The sequence below is a fragment of the Vipera ursinii genome (genome assembly GCF_947247035.1).
Source record: "Vipera ursinii genome assembly, chromosome: 8".
NCBI classification, from domain to species: domain Eukaryota; kingdom Metazoa; phylum Chordata; class Lepidosauria; order Squamata; family Viperidae; genus Vipera; species Vipera ursinii.
The window spans coordinates 19,873,432-19,895,595 of NC_139519.1; the positions used below are offsets into that span (position 1 = coordinate 19,873,432).

The 22,164-nt window shown below is 43.3% G+C and overlaps 1 protein-coding gene across 1 annotated transcript in view; it reads left to right on the forward strand.

Annotated features, from left to right (window-relative positions):
• Positions 1-1,292, forward strand: part of ADAMTS15 (ADAM metallopeptidase with thrombospondin type 1 motif 15) — a gene marked incomplete at both ends in the record, with an annotated part of 32,520 nt that extends 31,228 nt beyond the window's left edge. The window contains one exon of the mRNA XM_083368261.1: positions 509-1,292. Within this exon, the coding sequence (XP_083224387.1) occupies positions 509-1,292 (784 nt within the window). The remainder of the gene's footprint in view (positions 1-508) is intronic.
• Positions 1,293-22,164: the final 20,872 nt, after the last annotated feature.

The window sequence follows — 22,164 nt, forward strand, 5'->3', positions numbered from 1 at the left end:
AGTCACCCAAAGGCCGGCTTAAAGACTGAATGGATCTAGGTAGACCAATGACTTGATTCAGTACAAGGCAATGTTTTGCTAGATCCATATGAGATGCTTAACTGGGTGACTGAATCAACCATCTTCTTGGTCTTTCCAATATATTGAATCATAAATTAATGGGCTATGTTCATGCCATCTTCTTCTGAGAGAACAAATAGGACATTTGGGGAAAATGAGCACATTATGTTTAGGGCAGAAACCTACTCTGTTAACAGTCATAAAAAAAATCCCTAATACTGTCCACAGTGCTGGAACTTACAGGAGCCATAGGTCAAAAATCCATTCTGCATGCTTAACTCTATTAAATCAGCTGAAATTTGTGGTCCTGTATAGGGACACCGCACGATTCCCCCTGTCTAACCTTTACAACCCTTGTTTCTAGCCAACCCAAGTCAGGCATCTCTTAGGTGACTTTGCTAACTCTTATTAATGTTTTGCCTTACTTCTACTTTTGTCTTTCTTCCAGGCACGGCTACAACTTTGTGGTGCTCCTCCCAGCTGGTGCTTCCAGCATTGACATCCGTCAGAGAGGCTACAAGGGTCTGGTTAGTGATGACAATTACCTGGCCCTGAAGAATGGGCATGGCAAATATCTTCTGAATGGACATTTCATTGTTTCCGCGGTGGAAAGGGACTTAATAGTCAAGGGCAGTGTGATTCGCTATAGTGGAACAGGTACAGCAGTGGAAAGCCTCCAAGCCTTTATGCCCATCCAGGAACCCCTGACCGTGGAAGTCCTATCAGTTGGGAAGATGACACCACCTCGAGTACGCTATTCCTTTTATTTGCCCAAAGAAAGCAAAGAGGACAAGTCTTCCTACCACCGTAAAGATGGGAAGCGTCCTCCAGTCCTCAACAACAGTATTCTCAGCCTGTCCAACCGCCTGGAGCTGGGTCAGCTGGATTACAAACGCCCCGCTTACAAATGGGCCACCACCAACTGGGAAGACTGTTCAGTCACTTGCGGCAACGGTCTGCAGAAACGCATGGTGCTGTGTCGTGATGCCCTTGGCCAGTTGGCTTCCTCTTGCGATGCCGCTCAGAGGCCTATTGACATCAGGATATGTGGAGATCCTTGCCCAACGTGGGAGGCATTGCCTTGGTCCTTATGCTCAAAAACGTGTGGCAGGGGGTTTAAAAGGCGCATACTGAGATGCACAGGGCGAGGCGGCGTCCTGCTGCCCCGTGAACGCTGCAACCTCAGGAAGAAACCACAGGAGTTGGACTTTTGCACTCTGAGACCTTGCTGACTCCACAACTCCACAACTGAGCAAAGCCAAATGTGCTACTTTCTGAACAAGTGGCTGAAAGTGTAAACATAGCCCCGGGGGGGCGTGGGGGGGGGGAGGGAATGGGATCCAGCTGAATCAAAGGGGGTCTGGTACATAGTGCATTTTGACCAAGAACATTCTAAGAGAGGAGAAGAAAAATACCAATAAGAAGGGGGCTTGATAGAGGTTTTGACCATCCAGTCACTTAGTAGTAAAGCAGAAGTAAACAACTACCTCGAAGTTGCCCGAACCTCCTAGAAGTTATCACAATTCAGCCATGCATTCTGAGGCCCTGAAGGAGGAGGCAAGGCCAGAACTGAAAGGCAGCATTGAGATGGACCAAAGACAAGGAAGATGATCCCTTAGAGCCTGGCTCTAAATCCCTTCAAAAATAAACATAAAACACAAAAGGGACTCTTAGGACTATCCACCTCCTTCAACTCCTAGAGTTATAGTGGACCATAAAGAAGCACCATTGAGCCTGGAACAAAAGTATTGTAAGACATACCCCCCCCCCCCAAGTAAATGACATCCTAGCTCTGATGGAATTGCAGGTCTCTAGACACACTTGGGGTTTTGTGCAGGACTAATAACCAGCCACTGATTGGTAGCTACCAATTAACATTTATGAGCAATATACATTTTAACGGTGCTGGACCAAATTGCCTCTGAAGTGTTGGCTTTGCCCACTTCTCATGATTCATTCCAAGAGATCTACTATGTTGGCTAAGGTGGAGCTGCATCTTATTTTCCTGTTCCTTAGTGAACAGGAATTCATCTTTCTTCCTTTCCTTCTTGCTTTTGTTATTTAAGCCCACATGTCTTCCAATGTCACTGTTTCATGTCTCTGATCCATAATAAGTTTGCAAGATACCTGTGAACACCTGAGCTTTTGTTCATCTGCAATGTTTCGGATTTAGGCCAGGCTAGCTTTATTCTGTGCAGGAAAAACTGAAAAGCTGGTGAGCGTCATGCTCCCAGGATGATTTTTCTGGACGATTTGAACATGACCAGAAAGTGAGGGAGGAAATATAGTTGTAAGTAATGCTCAACTAATCAAAGAGAGAAGCAACCTAAAACTAAGGAGAAATTTCCTGAGAGTTAGTTTAAGTTTAAGTTTATTATATCTGTATAATTAGAACAATTAGAACAATTAATCGGTGGAACGACTGGCCTCCAGAAGTTGTGGGTGCTCCAATACTGGAGGTTTTTAAGAAAAGATTGGACAACCATTTGTCTGAAATGGCATGAACAGGAGGTTAGACTAGAAGACCTCCAAGGTCCCTTTCGACTCTGTTATTCTATTAGATTGAACAACAATCCTATCTTGTCTGTGATACAGAGGCATCCTTTGTTGTCCTGCACTGAAAACTTATTATGGTGGTATTGCACCTTAATGTTTTCTATATAAATTCTATAAGCTAAAATTGAATTATTGAAATAGCTATTTTTTTACTACCTGAAAGGTGGGGCTATGTAAAAAAAATATAGTTCCCATCTCATGAAATGCAGAACGTTCCTGCATATTATAGATACTCTAAAGAGCAGTATTTGGTCCATATCTTCCCATAAGATAGACCAGGTGGGAATGCAGTCCTAAAGTTCATCCTAGGGCAAAGCAGGGCAGGAAAAATGATATGTGAAGTGAGACACTACCCAGAGTCAAGGTTCTTGATTTTGTAATATTAGGGTCTGTTGGTTTGGGATGCAGTCTCTACATCTTTCTTTGGGGATGCTAGACAATAAATATTCTTGCAGCAACTGGAATTTCTTTTGGCAATTATTGTAAAAGCCTTTGGCAGTGTAAGAACAAATTAACAGGCAAACAGCATGCTGTTCTCGCTATCTGCAGGTGAAGCAGCTGTTGACAATGCTCTGGAAGACAGTCCAACTTCCATAACATTGTGTGAAAGAGAACAGAAGTGTCCATGTTTTTGTGTCAGTCATCGTTCTTTTACAGGTGCTGTCCACGCCTTCCAAGAGGGTTTAAATTCTGGGGTAAAATGCATAGGAGTTTTGAGCTGCAGATGCCCTAGGAGACCTTCAGGAGAAACCCACCACAATGGACTGTCAGACAGTATTAACAAGTCCTAGGATGGTAGAACTTTGGCCTTAGGGAGTTTTCATTTCAGCAGTTAATCAAAGCAGATCCTTCATCTCTTAATGTTTGGGTCCTGGATTTATTTCAACTGAAGCCTGATTCTTGATGGCTACCATCATTGCTTGTTTTTCCACTTCCTTTGGCTGCAGAAGTTGGGTTTGATTCTATAATAATAAGGAGTATCCCCTGCCCCCAAAATGCACATTTTGAAGTCTGGAGTAGAAATAAAAGTGAAAACCTTCCTTTGGCTCAAATGTGTATCTTGGTGAGAGACAAGTTATCCTAGAGCAGCGATGGCAAACCTTTTAGAGACCGAGTGCCCAAAAACTGCCCCTGCCCCACCCCTGCCCCACCCCTGCCCACACCCCCACCCCACCTGCCCGCAAGGCCACCCACTGCCTGCACAACCCACCACAGATCACCCAGGTAGTCCAGCAGCGCCATGGCAGCCATGTCCTCTGCCCGCGCCCCACAGCATCAACTGCATGCGATAGGGCACGAGGGCAGAGTCTTGTCCCTGCTGCCCGGCTGCCATGTCCTTGGCTGCGTTGCTCCACACGGGCCGCACTTGGGGGCAACTCCCCTCTGGGGGGGCTGCTGATGAGGAGGGGGCCACTGGGGGAGGCGGGCCTGGGGCGACGGCACATGTGCTCACAGAGAGGACTCTGAGTGCCGCCTCTGGTACGCATGCCATAGGTTTGCCACCACTGTTCTGGAGTTTCTAGGTCTTTAAATTCACTCCTCCTCCTCCTCCAGATGTTTCATGCCTTCTCCAAAGATGAGCAAAGGCTTCTTTTCAGCTGCATGTAGCAAAGAGAGGAATTAGGGCTTTTGAAATGGTGCTTCAGATATGAGTTACTTTGTTCTATTTTTGAATAGGATTTCTATTTACAAAAAACAGGACCATTCCTCTCTCTCTCTCTCTCCTCCAAAAATGTTTACAAGTTTTTTAAGAGTTTTTTTTTTAATACTCACAAAACCATTAGCAAAGATAACTGGGGCTTATGTTCTACAAGGCCATATCCAAGCCTGTTGAAATGGCTCCTTAGAAACCAATAGCTTTTATTTTAACAGAGCAGGATTAAACCTCTTATGGGAGGGCTTTTCCTGATCTTGAAATGGTAGGAAGAAGAATTATGAAGATTCATTGGTCAACAAGGTAGTGTGTAGAATGGTAAATTTCTGGACTGGACATAATTGTTTTTGTTGTCCTTCTTCTTTAGCGGTACTGTAATTCCAAGGTGCTTGACTGCTGTTATTTCTAGACCTTTGTTCTGAAGGGTTCTAAAATCAATCTGTTGAGTCCCAAACCAGAAATTTCTCATGCTTCCTACACACACTTTTATGTGAAAATGTTCATATTGAAAATATCAACCCTGTTACACTTAAGAAGTTCTTTGAAATTTTATCAATTCAATTATCATTTTCAGAGTGAATTCAGCTACTTTTTTTTAAAGTTAACTATCTGATTTTACTCCAAAAAAGAACAAGATGTACTTGAGCAAGATTGCTATTGGTGCAGACTTGAGTTTGATTGCTTTTGGGGTTTTTTCCGCCAGTTTCTTTTGACAGCTAACCTGGAATAATAAAAGAAATAATATATGTTTTTTGGTATGGCTATGTCCTTGAGAATGTTAATAATTCCAGTGTGACTCTAGAGATGAGAAATTCTCAGAAAATAGTATCTGTTGGAAATGTCGCTAAATAGGAAAGTTAGCTTGCGTAATAGGTTGGCTTTAGAACCTGTTTCGGAGCTTTTTTTGATTTAGATGTCACTTGTCAAGTTTGCAGCTGGTGTTGGTCACCATTACTTGGTTTTTCATTGGCTCATGGGGAATAATCAATCATGGTCTGTCTCTATGTGTCATGCTGGTTATGACACATTTCCATGTTCAAAGGAAGCATGAGTCACTGAATATTTATGGGAACATGAGGCTGTTCAACCAGTTGGGTGGTGGACTTGTTCCAGCATGGCTGTTCTAAGGCTCAAATGCTAAAGAACAACGTCAAAGATTCTAAGGCCGAACTAATCTTTCAGAGAGATGTAGTGGCTCCTGCCAGCTCATAAAAATTCATACTTATTGTCAGGTCAGTTTCTGGTTCTGATTACACCACAATTTTAATTTTTATTATCCTGCCAAGGCTTTCTCTAAACAATTCCGGAGTCGGTAGGGTAAAGAGACATTATGAAATCCATCGCTCCCATGATTTAGAGAAAGGGAATGACTAAATCCATTTGATTCTATGGTGTACAATATCTACGTCTCTAAGGAAAGCAAATGATGGACAGTGGAAGGCGACCGTCTTCCTCCTATAAATATGGTGTGCATATCTGTGTTTGTGTGTATATGAACTCTTTTAAGAATCCTAGGAATTGTAGTTTGGCAAAGTTAACGAGAAATGTCAGTAAGAAGTTACAGTTCTCGATACAAACAGCTACATTTCCTTGGGGAGAAAAAACAGCTGTTCAACTAATTTAGGTTTCTTCTATGTCCATCAACTTAACTGTTTTGTCTTTCCTTATCCCAAAAGCTTTGCAGATGTGTGCATATTTGTGTGTGTGTGGGGGGGGGGGGGGAAGGTTCAAATGGTTAACGATTTCTGCACACACATACCCTGCTAAGTATACACCTGAATTATGATGTAATTATTGTTTGTAGAGTGATCTCGTTTCTTCCTTCAGATTGATACATGTGTCAGTGTCAAAAATTTGGTGCCCTTATTACTCATCTAGCAAAAATGGAGGTATCTATTTTCCTGGATTAAGATGAGTTGTTGTTACATTCCACTGTCTATGGTAATTCTCAGCCATCCACATCATGGTTGTCCCAAAGGTGTTTTTTTTTTTCAAAAGGCAAGTGGACTTTGTTTTTTTCCATGAAAACGTTTCGCTTCTCATCCAGTGGTGGGATTCAAATACCTGAACATCCAGTTCTCTGCATGGATGCAGGCCTGGGCCTCCAAGGCCTAGAATGGACTTCCGGAAGTGACATCCACGCACTTCCGGTGGGCCGTTCTAGTCCTGGGAGGCCTCCTCTAGGCCTCCAAAGCCTACAACAGACTTCCAGAAGCAGCATGGGTTCAGCCTCAGTTTGTTCTCCAAACTCAACAAAATTTAGCTACCGGTTCTACTGAACTGATGCGAACCAGCTGAATCCCACCACTGTTCTCATCCAAGAAGCTTCTTTGATTCTGACTTGAACTGAAGAAGCTTCTTGGATGTGAAGTAAAACTTCTTCAAGGAAAAAACGAAGTCCAGTTGCCTTTTGGAAAAAAAGCACCTTTGGGACATTCCATTCCATTGAATTCTGAAATTTGGAATTTGGGGTTGAAGAGTCTTAGACCTGCCCAAGGAGTTTCAGAATATCTTAAATATAAGCATAGGAGGGAATATCCTACAATACCTCTGCAGTGCAAATACAGATTAAACACAGACCTCAAGTGGAATGTTGATTCCCTGAGAACGAATGTGATTCGATCTTTTTAAATATTTCTCCTACCCCCTTATTCATGGATTGGCCTACCGTGTTTCTCTGAGGCTTGCCTTAAACCTTTCACTTCCACAATAGTTGAGTCTTGTAAACTATACAGCACTAAAGTCCTTTTTTTGTTTTGTTTTTTGGTTCTGGTGATATTGGGGAGAGAAGGGCTTTTAATTGTATGTGGGTTTTTAAATAGTTCTTTTGCCAAATATACAGCAAAAGGATGGAAATGCCTATGGTACTGGGTGGTTGGTGTATACCATGTATACTATATCTCAGTTTTCTGCTATTTGTGTGTCAGTGGCAAACCTGAAATAAAAATGGTTAAATATTTAAAGAGTTTTGTCTTTTGTGATACGATTTTGTCTTTTGTGATATGGGTCCTGATTTCAATAATCATATCAGCATTGTGTTGTAATATGACCTTATTATTTAATTTATGAAAGTTATTTTCAGTCTACTGGAGGAAGGATAGAACCAGAAGGAATCGGGTAGCCCATTTTTTAAACTAATAAATTTTATTAAAAGGCATAAAGTTGCAGCTCGACTGCAGGAAATTGTGAGTTCCAGTCCTGCCTTAGGCACGAAATCAGCTGGGTCGTCTTGGGCCTGTCACTTCCTCTCTGTCCTAGGAAGAAGGCAATGTCAAACTACTTCTGGAAAAACTTACCCCAAAATAAATAAATCAGGAAATAGTCCAGCCAGTTGCCAGAAGTCAAAACTGACTTGAAGGGCCCCTCTTGATCACCAGATCTGGTGGATCTACCTTGCTCTGTGAGCCCAAAGTGTAGACTGCCATGTGACTTATCACAAGCCCTTCCATTCATTCACTGGACTGGCAATGGTCCAATGAGAATGTTACAAAATTATTTCCTTCTTTTGATGATAAATATTTAATTTTTATGATCATCTTTAAAAATGTGGGAAGGATGTTATGGACATATAATGGCTAGAATCCCTTCCTTCCTTCCTTCCTTCCTTCCTTCCTTCCTTCCTTCCTTCCTTCCTTCCTTCCTTCCTTCCTTCCTTCCTGTGGGGTGCAGTTTTGCTTGGGCTTTGCAGCACACCCAATTTCTTGTGGGCCAAAGAAAAACAGAATAATTACCAATGTCACTCGTTAATAAGGAGAGGCTCTCAAAAGCAATGGAGAGACATACAGGCAGAGGAGGCTGGGTAGAGGACCGCACGTAAGGCAAGGGAATCCAGTGGATGGGAAAAAAGGAAGGGGAACAATGGGAGGTGGAATGCCACAAGTGTGGGTGGTCTCCGTGTTGCTGAGTATGAGAGGGCTACAGCGAAAGGAAGTGTGATTTTTCTGGGATGACTGTTTTGTAAAAACAGCTGACTGGCTGTTTTGCAGTTGCTTAAAAAGAAAGTAGTTAGGCTTAAGGGTAAAACGCAGTGACTCTCTCCTTTATGAGTCCGGGTACAATAACTCTAAGTTCCAAAACATGTTGTTTTTTTTTACTATTGGTTAAACCCTTGATAATTTCCTTAGCATCGGCGCTGGGCAGACACAAGATGGTCTGGCATTCATTGTGGGCTCCTTGGAAAATAATGAAAGCTGGGCATTTTTTCCTCCATCCCCACCCTAATTCTGTCCTGCATTTTTCCCATGCCTATTTGTTAATTGGTGTTTTCTGAGGTTCCAGTATTGCGTGCGATTTCTTCCCGGGCTAACAGGTACTGTTAGATGGGCAAGGGGAGCTCATGTATAGGCTTACTTTGACTGGGATGGATTAATTATGGCCCTACCTGGACCTGGAAGCCCTCCCAATTGTAATTCACGGTGTTATATCCTCCCATTTGGAACACTGCAACATATTCTATAGAAAAATCTCCTAGAAGCTTCATTTCATCCAGAATGTGCTAGTCATGGCTGGCTTGAAGAGCCGTGATGGCGCAGTGGTTAGAATGCAATATCGGAGGCTAACTCACTGCTCACTGCCGAGAGTTCGATCCTGACTGGCTCAAAGTTGACTCAGCCTTCCATCCTTCCAAGGTTGGTAAAATGAGGACTCAGATTGTTGGGGGCAAGAGGCTGACTCTGTAAACCGCTTAGAGAGGGCTATAAAGCACTATAAAGTGATATATAAATCTTACTGCTATTGCTATAACAGATGGTCGTAAGTTAAGGACTGCCTATAATATTTTATTGAAGAGCCTTGGTGGAGCAGTGGGCTAATGCCTCCTTAAATAACACCAGCTGCCTGCAATTAGTGCAGGTTCGCGTCCCAGCAGGCTCAAGGTTGACTCAGCCTTCCATCCTTCCGAGGTAGGTAAAAGGAGGACCCAGATTGTGGGGGGCAATTAAGCTGACTTTGTAATAATGCCGCTTGGGGTGTGTGTGTGTGAAAGCCCTAATAAGCAGGCATATACATAGAATGAAGGCTACTGCTAAGCTTGTAAGCCGCCCTGAGTCTTCGGAGAAGGGCGGGATATAAATGGAATTAAAATAAATAAATAAATAAATATTTTTCTAAAAAAGGTTATTCTGTTTGATTTCTTTTTACCCTAATATTTTCTTTAACGCGTTGATCAATGTCGTAAATTCCCAATATTTCCAATTGTGGCGGGGATAAGTCAAATAAATAAATGGAGCAAATCTATGTGTAATCGTATCAAAGCCAAACTGCCTGTGTTGCCACCCTGCACCGTGTTTTTCTTTCCTGGCTTAAGAAAAGCTCAAGAGAAATCTTTTGTCTGGATGCAACACCGAGGCAGATGAAGGAAAGCTCTGTGGATTGGAGATTAGATGCCCTGCACACTTTTTGGCCTTAGATCTTTTCCTGGGCATTACAAACAGATTTTTGCATTTCTCTCTCTCCCCCCCCTCCCATTTTTCCCCTCTCATGCATTCCTCTCATCTGCGATGAGAAAAATGTGGCATTGGAATTCATTCCTACTAAGGATAATATATAGGCCCAGAAGCCTGGAGTGAAAAATTTAACTGGCAGTTGGCTTAAAATCAAAAGAGAATCGAAACGTGTGGTTGTTTTTTTTAAAGCTCCTGACTATCTTTCCTAACTCTTCCATCCCCTTTTTTCTTGTCCTTTTTTTATTCCTGCTTTCATTTCTTTGGCCTCTATTTCCTTGTAGCCTTCTCAGGCAAAGGCTATATCCGTTCCAGTTTTTGAGGTTATTCAGTCCAAGAATGTATTGTTCAAAACAGAGATTTACCAGGAATAGCACTGAAGACGTTTTGTAAACAGATGTGACTCAGTTGTGTGCAACTTTGGAAACTAGAAGCCTTTCAGTCTTCCTGTGAAACAAGGAGATAATGACTTGGCTTGTAAGAAAGACCATTTTGGGCAGCTATTGTTAAGCAGGTTAAATTGACCCCAAACAGCCATTTCCTGTGATTTCAACCTCTTTAGTGCCACCCTGATGCTTAACTGCTATAATTATGCATGTGTTTTAATCAGTTGTTGCTTCTCTGTTGTGTTAGCTATTTTCCCCCATCTTAATTGACATTTCCAGAGAGACAAGTTATTTGATGGATCATCTGGGGAAGTCATCAACCTAGGTTGAATCTAGTTCATTGGCCATTTATGACAGAAGCTGAGAGCCAATGGTTTTCAGGTCAAAGACCTTGGTTATGTCAACAGCAAGCAACTGTTTGGCTTCACAAGTGCAGACAACGAAGCAAAGAATCATTACCAGGAGTGTAAGAGGAAAATCAACCTTCATATTAGCTGAATGCAATCAATTGTTCATAACAGTTTGCTTCTGGTTTCCAGTCAGGTCTGCCGTTCAGCCTTACCAAGCCAAGTGTCTGAAACAGGTAAGTTAAATCTCAGCCTAGCAGCCAGATTAAGGCGTGGAAACACAGGAGAGTAAGATTTAGTGCTGAAGCCTGGACAGAGGCTATACATTGTGGTGTAGAAATTTATCTGCCAAAGATTTCATTGCAACAAGCTTCTAGGGACTTCCATTTATTATATTTCCCAAATATCACGACCCATGTACATATATCATGAGACCCTTTTTTCTGTCTGAAACCTGCACTGAGAAGGGTTGAGCTGCAGGGTTTAGTGACCACAGTCCAGACAACAGATTCCCTGCTATTTGGCTGGCATCTTAAGAGAAAAGATGGTCTGCATAGCAACTAGGAAGGGGCTGACTGATTCCTATCTTTGTAGCCAGTGGTTCTGATAGGTCTTTCTGAAAGTCATTGAGGCCAGGTTTATCTGTGCCTTCAACAACTCTCAGAAAGAGTGCTAATAACCAGATGACTGAAGGAAACATACATTCTTCCACCCTCCACCTTTCAGTCAGAACTGAACAAGCTTCTTGGATGAGAAGTGAAACATCTTCAAACAAAGTCCAGTTGCTTTTTGAAAAAGCACCTTTGGGACAACTAGGACCTGAATGACCGTGAATCTCCATTGACATTTAGCTGAGCTGATTTCCAAAGGTGCAGGTTGATGAAGGCTGCTCTCTCATCGGTTATTAGTTTGAGCCCGATTCTACACTTGCATGGAGAATTTAGAAAGAGTTGAGTAAAGGGTTAACAAAGAAACAGGGCCCAAATTTCTGTAATAGCTCACTGGTTCCCAGCCACAGGTTATTTATTTGCAACACTGGTTCAGGGTAAAAATACAGTATGATAGTTGGATAAACTCCCTGAAGTATCAAGATTGCTTTGAATTATCTTCTTTCTGATGTGGCAAAGAAGCAAAAGCCTTATGATGGCTGAAGACCAGCATATTCTGGTGTCCCAGATCCCGCCAAGAATGTTGTGTCTAGCTGTCTTCAGAAGCCACAGTTCTTCCTTCCTTTCTTGTTCTCTGGCTCATCTAATCCAGTACTCTGCAATCTCTCTAGACTGATCAACCTTCTGCAAATGCAGTCTGTTTATCATAAATAAGAGAACCTCTTGTTCTGCTTTTTCACTGCAAGGTCAAAATAACCCATTGTTTTGTTCCAATCTTCTACAGGCCATGATTAAGGGTTCTTACTTGTTTGGTCACATTTTGGCCTGCCTTGGTTTATTTTACTCTCTGGAACAGCTTTAGACTCTATCAACAAATGAAGTGAAGGCAGAGATAGGCCGCTGCTGACTGCTCTCAGACACTTGGGATTAGAAGTAATAAAATCGTATCTGTTGAGGCTGATGTTGGCATTAGCAGACTTTGGAAATCAAATCTTTATAACACAGGGGCGAAGAACCCAGAAGAACTACAAATCTGAGTAGCTCCAGCCAATTCAGACAACAATGAAAGAGGCCAAGAATTGTTCTCAACGTGTGGGAAGATATAGACCTCTACATTAACTTTGCAACTCAAGTTTATGGATTCCTGAAATGTTGAGAGGAAATCAGAAGACAACTTACAGTTTCACAGCTTCTGATCCAGAGTTCTTCATCTGTTATCATTCCATATTGATGTCAATGCGGATGGAAGTTCTATCCATACTAATTGATAGGGTTTGTGGAACAAGGTATCCCTAATATCCAAATCAAAGAAAGCTCTAAATAAATATTCAGAGGAATGTTGCAGTCACAAATAGGGAGTCCATGATTAGAGACTGGTTATGTTTACACTGAAATGAATAAACTACATTCGGCCTAGTTTATTGTGTACATCCAACCTGAACAATTAATGGTTTAAAGCAGAAAGATCAAGCTAATCCTGGATAACGCAGTCATATAAAGACACTAAATGCGGCCCCTTCTTCCCTCCTTGCTTAAATTCTTAACAATTGAAAAAACTTAGGCCATGGATATCCCACCCATGACCTAACACCATGTTCTCCAGTCATAACAATCTCAAGAGGGTAGACTTCAACTTCCTGAATTTCACAAGCAGCATGGCTATTGAGGATAATTCTGGGAGTTGATGTCCACACACCTGGAAGTTGCCAAAGCTGGAGAACACTGATCCAAAGTAACCATCAAAACAAACGCAGAATATTCTTCCTTAGCTAAAAAAAAAAAAAGCATGAAAAAGGCTTCTACTTGGCTGGAGAAGCTTCATAGGAAGATCTACAAAACTCCCAAATGCCAGCTGTGCTTGTTTAAGGTGACCTGTGGATGATTTCCAAGTGATGCCAAGATTTCAAATAAACCAATGAAATTTCTCAGTGGTCCCAGGTCTGTGCATATTATACCCATAGATGAGTTTTAACTGGATAGGCGCAACCAAAGTTCCTTGCCTGGAGAAATGTGCTATTTAGGCAAGAGAGAAGACTTTTCCATGCAAGTCTTGGCATTCTGGGAGGTAAAGCCAAATAAAACTCTTAATGATTGACAATGGTGAGGGATTGTCACGAGAGCATCTGATTTATTTATTTGTCCAGTTCTTACAAGCGTTGACTCTGCGCGTCATATGACAAAGATAAAACAATCAATCCATGCTTAAAGCAGCTACGGTCATATTATTAAAAAAAAACCCCACAAACTATAACACAAAGCTGAAAAAAAGAGGTCACAGGTGACGTTCATAATAATGGACCCATCTCACTAGTTTATTTCCAAGGAATTCATTGAATTTAATTTCTGCGTAACTCTTTTTTAAAAAGGAAAAGTGCCACAGCCAGAGAAGCAAGCTTGACTCAAGTCAAACCACCAAGACATTGACTGTTTCCTCTCCCATTTTCATTCATTAACCAATCCTCCTCCTCATTTCCCTTGGAATGTTTAAGCAATCATTCATCATGTGATTCTTGGACAATGCTTGACAGGGCAAATGTTTCTTTTAGAAGTATGCTCATATTTTAAAGTACGATTTTCTGCTCGGGGTGTCCTGCCTCTATCTTGGCTCTCATCATTATTTAAATGGTATTTTGCACGGGGAGGGGGGATGTTATTTTTGTTCTTTTTTTTTAAAAAAAGGAAATCTGGTGGCACTTGAGCTGGAGGTTAGAAATTCTGGCAAAAAGTATCAAAAAGGCGCGCAAGCTCATTAAAAACCTCACATGCTTGTCTGTTCAACGCTCTGTCGCAGGGCAACTGAGAACAAGCAGAGGGGCCAAAAGGTGAATGTGACCCCACGCCAGAAGATCAGAAAACAGATTCAGGTTCTTCTCCTTATAGACCAGTATAGTAAATAGGAAGGCAACTGGCTGGTATTTATGACGGTTGAAGCATCCCCGGGTCACGTGATCCCGTTTTGTGACCTTCTGACAAGCAAAGTCCATGGGAAAGCCAGCTCCACTTAACAACCCTGATACTAACTTAACAAGAGCAGTGATTCGCTCAGCAACTGTTGGAGGAAAGGTGGCAAAATGGGGCAAAACTCACTTAACAACTGCCTCACTTAGCGACAGCAATTTTGGGCTCCGTTGAGGACCACCTGCATGTGGGAAGAAGGCAAAGCGAAGTCAACGTCTACTGGAGACAGTTTCCAAAGAGCCGTTCATGTTAAGCAGTGTTCTATATACGACGGGTGCAGATCAGGAGGAATTGCGTGCAAGTCTGTCTTTTTAGGGGAAAGCACATCCGTTTTGTTCTAAGTCCAGTGTGGGATCCAGGACTCTGGCTTTCACCCACTCATTTTTCTTTTTTTTCTTTTCTTTTTGCCAGTAGGCATCCGGAAACATCTGTTTGAAGACTTCTTCCAAACTTTCTTCAAGGTCTTGCTCAAAAGTTGTTTATTCTGCTGCAACCTTTTTCTGTTTATTCTGCAACAATCCTTTTTTTTTCTTGAGCAATGCTGTGCAATAAACTAGAAAGACAAAGATCTCTAGAATCAACAATCCCTCACACCCCAAAAAATCCAACAGTCATCAGCCACAGACCCAGGGAAGCAGAACATGACATTTGGGATTAACCCAGCACCATCAGAATACTAGAAAGGTCCACTCAGACTCAGGTCAAAGTTCATGCCACAGGAACAGCTCCAAACAAAAGCTCGAGAAAGTCTAAAAACCCACCACTCCCTACTACATGTGGTCAGTTTTTCCAGAGCCATCTTTCTGTTTGGCTCTCCTCTTCAATAAACTCCAACTTTCTTTCTAAAGCAGTCTCCATTTTGTTTATTCCCAGCTTGGACTGGACCCTAATGAAGACTTTTCTTTCAACAGCTTATAGCTGCACTTCTGTGCCAACTGGAAAAAAGGAGTAGAGGAAACCAGGCAGGTGTAGAAGATTTTAAGTCTTAATTAGGAAAATCATCCTGCCATTTTGGTGTGGGTGAATAAGATGGGCTTCAATTTCCAGGACTTTTATATTTTTATCTAATTATCCGACTTTAATAGGGAATACTCATGGCTATTACAGTCATGTCAGTTTGGGTGAAAAAGTCATTTAATTCTGACTCGGCTATTAGCTTTTCCAACATTGTTGAAGGAGGCAAGGAAGGAGTAAGCCCTTGCAAAATGTGCCAGACAAGAAGCCACAGAGACAAATTCTCTGTTTGCAAAACAGATCAGAGAGAGACGAATACCACATCCCCAATGAGCGATGCGCCAGTCAGCTCTTCCAACATGTTGGGTTGGCATTTGTTGAGATATATCTAGCAATATTGTGTTACAATTTAATAGGTGTTTATTGGAGGAAAGAAGAATGGCTGCCCTATCTAAACCTGAAGACGCTCTGTGCCTCTCAACCCCACCACATTTCCCCTATTCTTACTTTTTTTTCCCTTCTTAGCATTTTCCTAGAAATGTAGTATTTGCTTTTTTTCTGATCAATGGAGTGCTGATCCATTGCTTGTGACAGAAATTGACTGACCAGCTTGTCACATGAGCCTGATATTGTGGGCTAAGAGGGACCGGCCCAAAGTTACCCAGCTGACTTTCATGCCTAAGGCGGGACTAGAACTCACTGTCTCCTGATGATTGGCCCAAAATCACTCAGCTGGCTTTTATGCCTAAGGCGGGACTAGAACTCACTGTCTCCTGATGATTGGCCCCAAATCACCCAGCTGACTTTCATGCCTAAGGCAGGACTAGAACTCACTGTCTCCTGATGATTGGCCCAAAATCACTCAGCTGGCTTTCATGCCTAAGGCGGGACTAGAACTCACGGTCTCCTGATGATTGGCCCAAAATCACCCAGCTGACTTTCATGCCTAAGGCGGGACTAGAACTCACTGTCTCCTGATGATTGGCCCAAAATCACCCAGCTGACTTTCATGCCTAAGGCAGGACTAGAACTCACTGTCTCCTGATGATTGGCCCAAAATCACTCAGCTGGCTTTCATGCCTAAGGCGGGACTAGAACTCACTGTCTCCTGATGATTGGCCCCAAATCACCCAGCTGGCTTTCATGCCTAAGGCGGGACTAGAACTCACTGTCTCCTGATGATTGGCCCAAAATCACTCAGCTGGCTTTCATGCCTAAGGCGGGACTAGAACTCACTGTCTCCTGATGATTGGCCCAAAATCACTCAGCTGGCTTTTATGCCTAAGGCGGGACTAGAACTCACTGTCTCCTGATGATTGGCCCAAAATCACTCAGCTGGCTTTCATGCCTAAGGCGGGACTAGAACTCACTGTCTCCTGATGATTGGCCCAAAATCACTCAGCTGGCTTTTATGCCTAAGGCGGGACTAGAACTCACTGTCTCCTGATGATTGGCCCCAAATCACCCAGCTGACTTTCATGCCTAAGGCAGGACTAGAACTCACTGTCTCCTGATGATTGGCCCCAAATCACCCAGCTGACTTTCATGCCTAAGGCGGGACTAGAACTCACTGTCTCCTGATGATTGGCCCAAAATCACTCAGCTGGCTTTCATGCCTAAGGCGGGACTAGAACTCACTGTCTCCTGATGATTGGCCCCAAATCACCCAGCTGACTTTCATGCCTAAGGCGGGACTAGAACTCACTGTCTCCTGATGATTGGCCCCAAATCACCCAGCTGACTTTCATGCCTAAGGCGGGACTAGAACTCACTGTCTCCTGATGATTGGCCCAAAATCACTCAGCTGACTTTCATGCCTAAGGCGGGACTAGAACTCACTGTCTCCTGATGATTGGCCCCAAATCACCCAGCTGACTTTCATGCCTAAGGCGGGACTAGAACTCACTGTCTCCTGATGATTGGCCCAAAATCACTCAGCTGGCTTTCATGCCTAAGGCGGGACTAGAACTCACTGTCTCCTGATGATTGGCCCAAAATCACCCAGCTGGCTTTTATGCCTAAGGCGGGACTAGAACTCACTGTCTCCTGATGATTGGCCCCAAATCACCCAGCTGACTTTCATGCCTAAGGCAGGACTAGAACTCACTGTCTCCTGATGATTGGCCCCAAATCACCCAGCTGACTTTCATGCCTAAGGCGGGACTAGAACTCACTGTCTCCTGATGATTGGCCCAAAATCACTCAGCTGGCTTTCATGCCTAAGGCGGGACTAGAACTCACTGTCTCCTGATGATTGGCCCCAAATCACCCAGCTGACTTTCATGCCTAAGGCGGGACTAGAACTCACTGTCTCCTGATGATTGGCCCCAAATCACCCAGCTGGCTTTTATGCCTAAGGCGGGACTAGAACTCACTGTCTCCTGATGATTGGCCCAAAATCACTCAGCTGGCTTTCATGCCTAAGGCGGGACTAGAACTCACTGTCTCCTGATGATTGGCCCCAAATCACCCAGCTGGCTTTTATGCCTAAGGCGGGACTAGAACTCACTGTCTCCTGATGATTGGCCCAAAATCACTCAGCTGGCTTTCATGCCTAAGGCGGGACTAGAACTCACTGTCTCCTGATGATTGGCCCAAAATCACTCAGCTGGCTTTTATGCCTAAGGCGGGACTAGAACTCACTGTCTCCTGATGATTGGCCCCAAATCACCCAGCTGACTTTCATGCCTAAGGCAGGACTAGAACTCACTGTCTCCTGATGATTGGCCCCAAATCACCCAGCTGACTTTCATGCCTAAGGCGGGACTAGAACTCACTGTCTCCTGATGATTGGCCCAAAATCACTCAGCTGGCTTTCATGCCTAAGGCGGGACTAGAACTCACTGTCTCCTGATGATTGGCCCCAAATCACCCAGCTGACTTTCATGCCTAAGGCGGGACTAGAACTCACTGTCTCCTGATGATTGGCCCCAAATCACCCAGCTGACTTTCATGCCTAAGGCGGGACTAGAACTCACTGTCTCCTGATGATTGGCCCAAAATCACTCAGCTGGCTTTCATGCCTAAGGCGGGACTAGAACTCACTGTCTCCTGATGATTGGCCCAAAATCACCCAGCTGGCTTTTATGCCTAAGGCGGGACTAGAACTCACTGTCTCCTGATGATTGGCCCCAAATCACCCAGCTGACTTTCATGCCTAAGGCAGGACTAGAACTCACTGTCTCCTGATGATTGGCCCCAAATCACCCAGCTGACTTTCATGCCTAAGGCGGGACTAGAACTCACTGTCTCCTGATGATTGGCCCAAAATCACTCAGCTGGCTTTCATGCCTAAGGCGGGACTAGAACTCACTGTCTCCTGATGATTGGCCCCAAATCACCCAGCTGACTTTCATGCCTAAGGCGGGACTAGAACTCACTGTCTCCTGATGATTGGCCCCAAATCACCCAGCTGGCTTTTATGCCTAAGGCGGGACTAGAACTCACTGTCTCCTGATGATTGGCCCAAAATCACCCAGCTGACTTTCATGCCTAAGGCGGGACTAGAACTCACTGTCTCCTGATGATTGGCCCCAAATCACCCAGCTGGCTTTTATGCCTAAGGCGGGACTAGAACTCACTGTCTCCTGATGATTGGCCCAAAATCACTCAGCTGGCTTTCATGCCTAAGGCGGGACTAGAACTCACTGTCTCCTGATGATTGGCCCAAAATCACTCAGCTGGCTTTTATGCCTAAGGCGGGACTAGAACTCACTGTCTCCTGATGATTGGCCCCAAATCACCCAGCTGACTTTCATGCCTAAGGCAGGACTAGAACTCACTGTCTCCTGATGATTGGCCCCAAATCACCCAGCTGACTTTCATGCCTAAGGCGGGACTAGAACTCACTGTCTCCTGATGATTGGCCCAAAATCACTCAGCTGGCTTTCATGCCTAAGGCGGGACTAGAACTCACTGTCTCCTGATGATTGGCCCCAAATCACCCAGCTGACTTTCATGCCTAAGGCGGGACTAGAACTCACTGTCTCCTGATGATTGGCCCCAAATCACCCAGCTGACTTTCATGCCTAAGGCGGGACTAGAACTCACTGTCTCCTGATGATTGGCCCAAAATCACTCAGCTGACTTTCATGCCTAAGGCGGGACTAGAACTCACTGTCTCCTGATGATTGGCCCCAAATCACCCAGCTGACTTTCATGCCTAAGGCGGGACTAGAACTCACTGTCTCCTGATGATTGGCCCAAAATCACTCAGCTGGCTTTCATGCCTAAGGCGGGACTAGAACTCACTGTCTCCTGATGATTGGCCCAAAATCACCCAGCTGGCTTTTATGCCTAAGGCGGGACTAGAACTCACTGTCTCCTGATGATTGGCCCCAAATCACCCAGCTGACTTTCATGCCTAAGGCAGGACTAGAACTCACTGTCTCCTGATGATTGGCCCCAAATCACCCAGCTGACTTTCATGCCTAAGGCGGGACTAGAACTCACTGTCTCCTGATGATTGGCCCAAAATCACTCAGCTGGCTTTCATGCCTAAGGCGGGACTAGAACTCACTGTCTCCTGATGATTGGCCCCAAATCACCCAGCTGACTTTCATGCCTAAGGCGGGACTAGAACTCACTGTCTCCTGATGATTGGCCCCAAATCACCCAGCTGACTTTCATGCCTAAGGCGGGACTAGAACTCACTGTCTCCTGATGATTGGCCCAAAATCACTCAGCTGGCTTTCATGCCTAAGGCGGGACTAGAACTCACTGTTTCCTGGTTTCTAGCCTGATGCCTTAACTACTAGACCCAAGTGGATCTCAGACTTCCTATAAAGCTTATAATATGTATTAGATTGCTTGGTTCTCATACTGTAGGGAATGCTTGTAAAATGCTTGTAAAAAATTATTTTTAGGAATACAAAGCTGACATAAATAGCTAGGAAGCCTACTTAAAAAAAGAGATTGCTTTCAGAATTCCAAATAAGGTATTGGCATTGATTGCAAAGTAAACACTTTGCTAATGTTGATTTTCCAACCAGATGCAACTCTTTTTTTTCCCCTCCCTGGATCTTTTCACATAACTCCAGCATCACAACTGTCTGTCTTTTACGTGGAATGGATTTGTATGTTGTTTAGGTTAATCTTTCTTCCTGGAGCTTCTTCAGGGCTGAGGGTGGGAAATTTTCCACTGCTTCTGAATGGTTGATTGCTTATGGAATCCTAGTTCATCATTAGAATGGCTGTTGATTAAAAAGTAATATTGTCTCGGAAGGAATTTAGTGTCTTGTTAAAGCAGACTCCGCAACTGGGAAGAAGAAAAGAGAGAAGTGTGAACTGAGAGCTAAATTCTCTAGGTTGACCTTGAGAAAATGCCATATACAGCCAATGGGTACTTAAATAAAAACTGTTTAAAGGCAATCACAAATGTGCTTTTTCACCTCCACACCCATTTGCACTATTCAGATGACCCTGAGGGCACAGATAAACCTCCAAGTAGCCTCAATGACTCTCAGAAAGAGTACTAATGAGCAGATGACTGCAAGGGATATAAATCCTTCCACTCTCCATCATTCAATCAGAACTAAAGAAGTTTCTTGGATGAGAAGTCAAATGCCTTCAAGGAAAACCAAAGAAAGTCTTTTGAAGAAGCTTATTTGGGGCAACCTTGACTTGGATAATTGAGAACATAGATATTTAAAGGCATTGCTTAAGGTTAAAGTTTCATAAAGTCCTGGAGTTTTATGAATCATGTGAGATAAAGTTATTTTTCCTCCTGATCTGAAATCAATTTAACAATTTGTAATCATTCTTTGGAATGTTATCCATGTTTCCAGTCTGCCTAAATACAGATTTCTGTGTGAGTCACACAAAACAAAATTGGGTCTCCCTTAGTTTTATATTTTTTTGTAGCTAATAGGTATTAAAATGTTCCCAATTCATGCCTTCACTTTACTCACCTCACATGTTTTTCCAGGTAATTATATAGATTGAACACAGAAGAAGAAGGTAATCAAACAGGCAGTTGAAACCAAAATGAGGAACACATGAACTTATAGATATTATGAACTTTTGAGTTGCAAATTTTGGCCAGTATGAATCAGATTATCTACAACTTCAACCTAGAAGGTTCTGGAAGGGATGACTTGGGCAGAGTCGTGGTCCAGATGGTGGAGGAATGTTCTGCTATATATGCCTGATTGTGATTTGGATCTTTGGGACAAAACCTAGCAAATTCCAGCCTTTTGCTCACTCATTGTAGATAGGAACATTTGGAAAACTCTTTGGTTAACATACAGCCGTGCTATTTTTTCTGGAATTTTACTTGATGAAAGGAAAATGAAATCTATGGCAGCTGTACGGTGGATGTTGCTGGTGGATGTTCCTCACACGTCTGGAGGCCCGACACAGCTCAGAATCAAAATATTTCCTGCTCCAGTTACACACAGAGAGGTCCAAGGATTTCCTTTTAAAGTGCCCCCCTTCATTTTGGAGGCTAATCAAATCTTTTCAAGACTCCCTTCAAAGGGGTAGGTCTTTCATGCTTTTGATAACACCTCCACACATCATAGGTTGCTCTGGGGCAATTCCAAGGGTCTAGCTTTGGCCTTGGCAGTGCCCCGGCTGGCAAAAAGTATCTTTTGAAGCAAGGTAGGAAATGCTTAATCACTGGATCCAACCCTCTTTTTCACAAGAAGATCAGAAGATGGCATTGCCCCAAAATGTTCACTTGAGCAAAGGTAAATAAATAGGAACTCTGAAAGCTGTTTCCCATCACCAACCACTTTGCTTTTTACTAAGTAAGGATCACTGCAGAACTCAAAGTTTTAGGTCACTGAGCTATTCAGTACTCCTGAACTGGTTTCTCCAACAGTCTTGACGAATTACCACCATCTCATTGACTTCTTCCTTCCGATGCCAATGACTGAAAGAGTTAGGAGGAAGACCAATCAAGCATTTGGATTGTAACTCTTTTCCAGCTGCAACTCCTCTTAAGCACGGGTGCAGAATTTCTTCAGGTTTAGATTTAGGTGTACAAAATATCGAATGCATGGAGTTTGCATGATTATTCCTCAGGCATTAGATAAGCGAGAGAAACATTTAGAAAAGATCTGAAAGCTATCTCCAAGATTTCTAAGCACATGCTTAGGCTGGCTATTTTTATTTATTTTTCATATTTGTACATTTTCATTTATTCAGTTTTCATACCCCCCTCCCCCATCTCACCCAACTGAGTCTGGGTGGTTTACA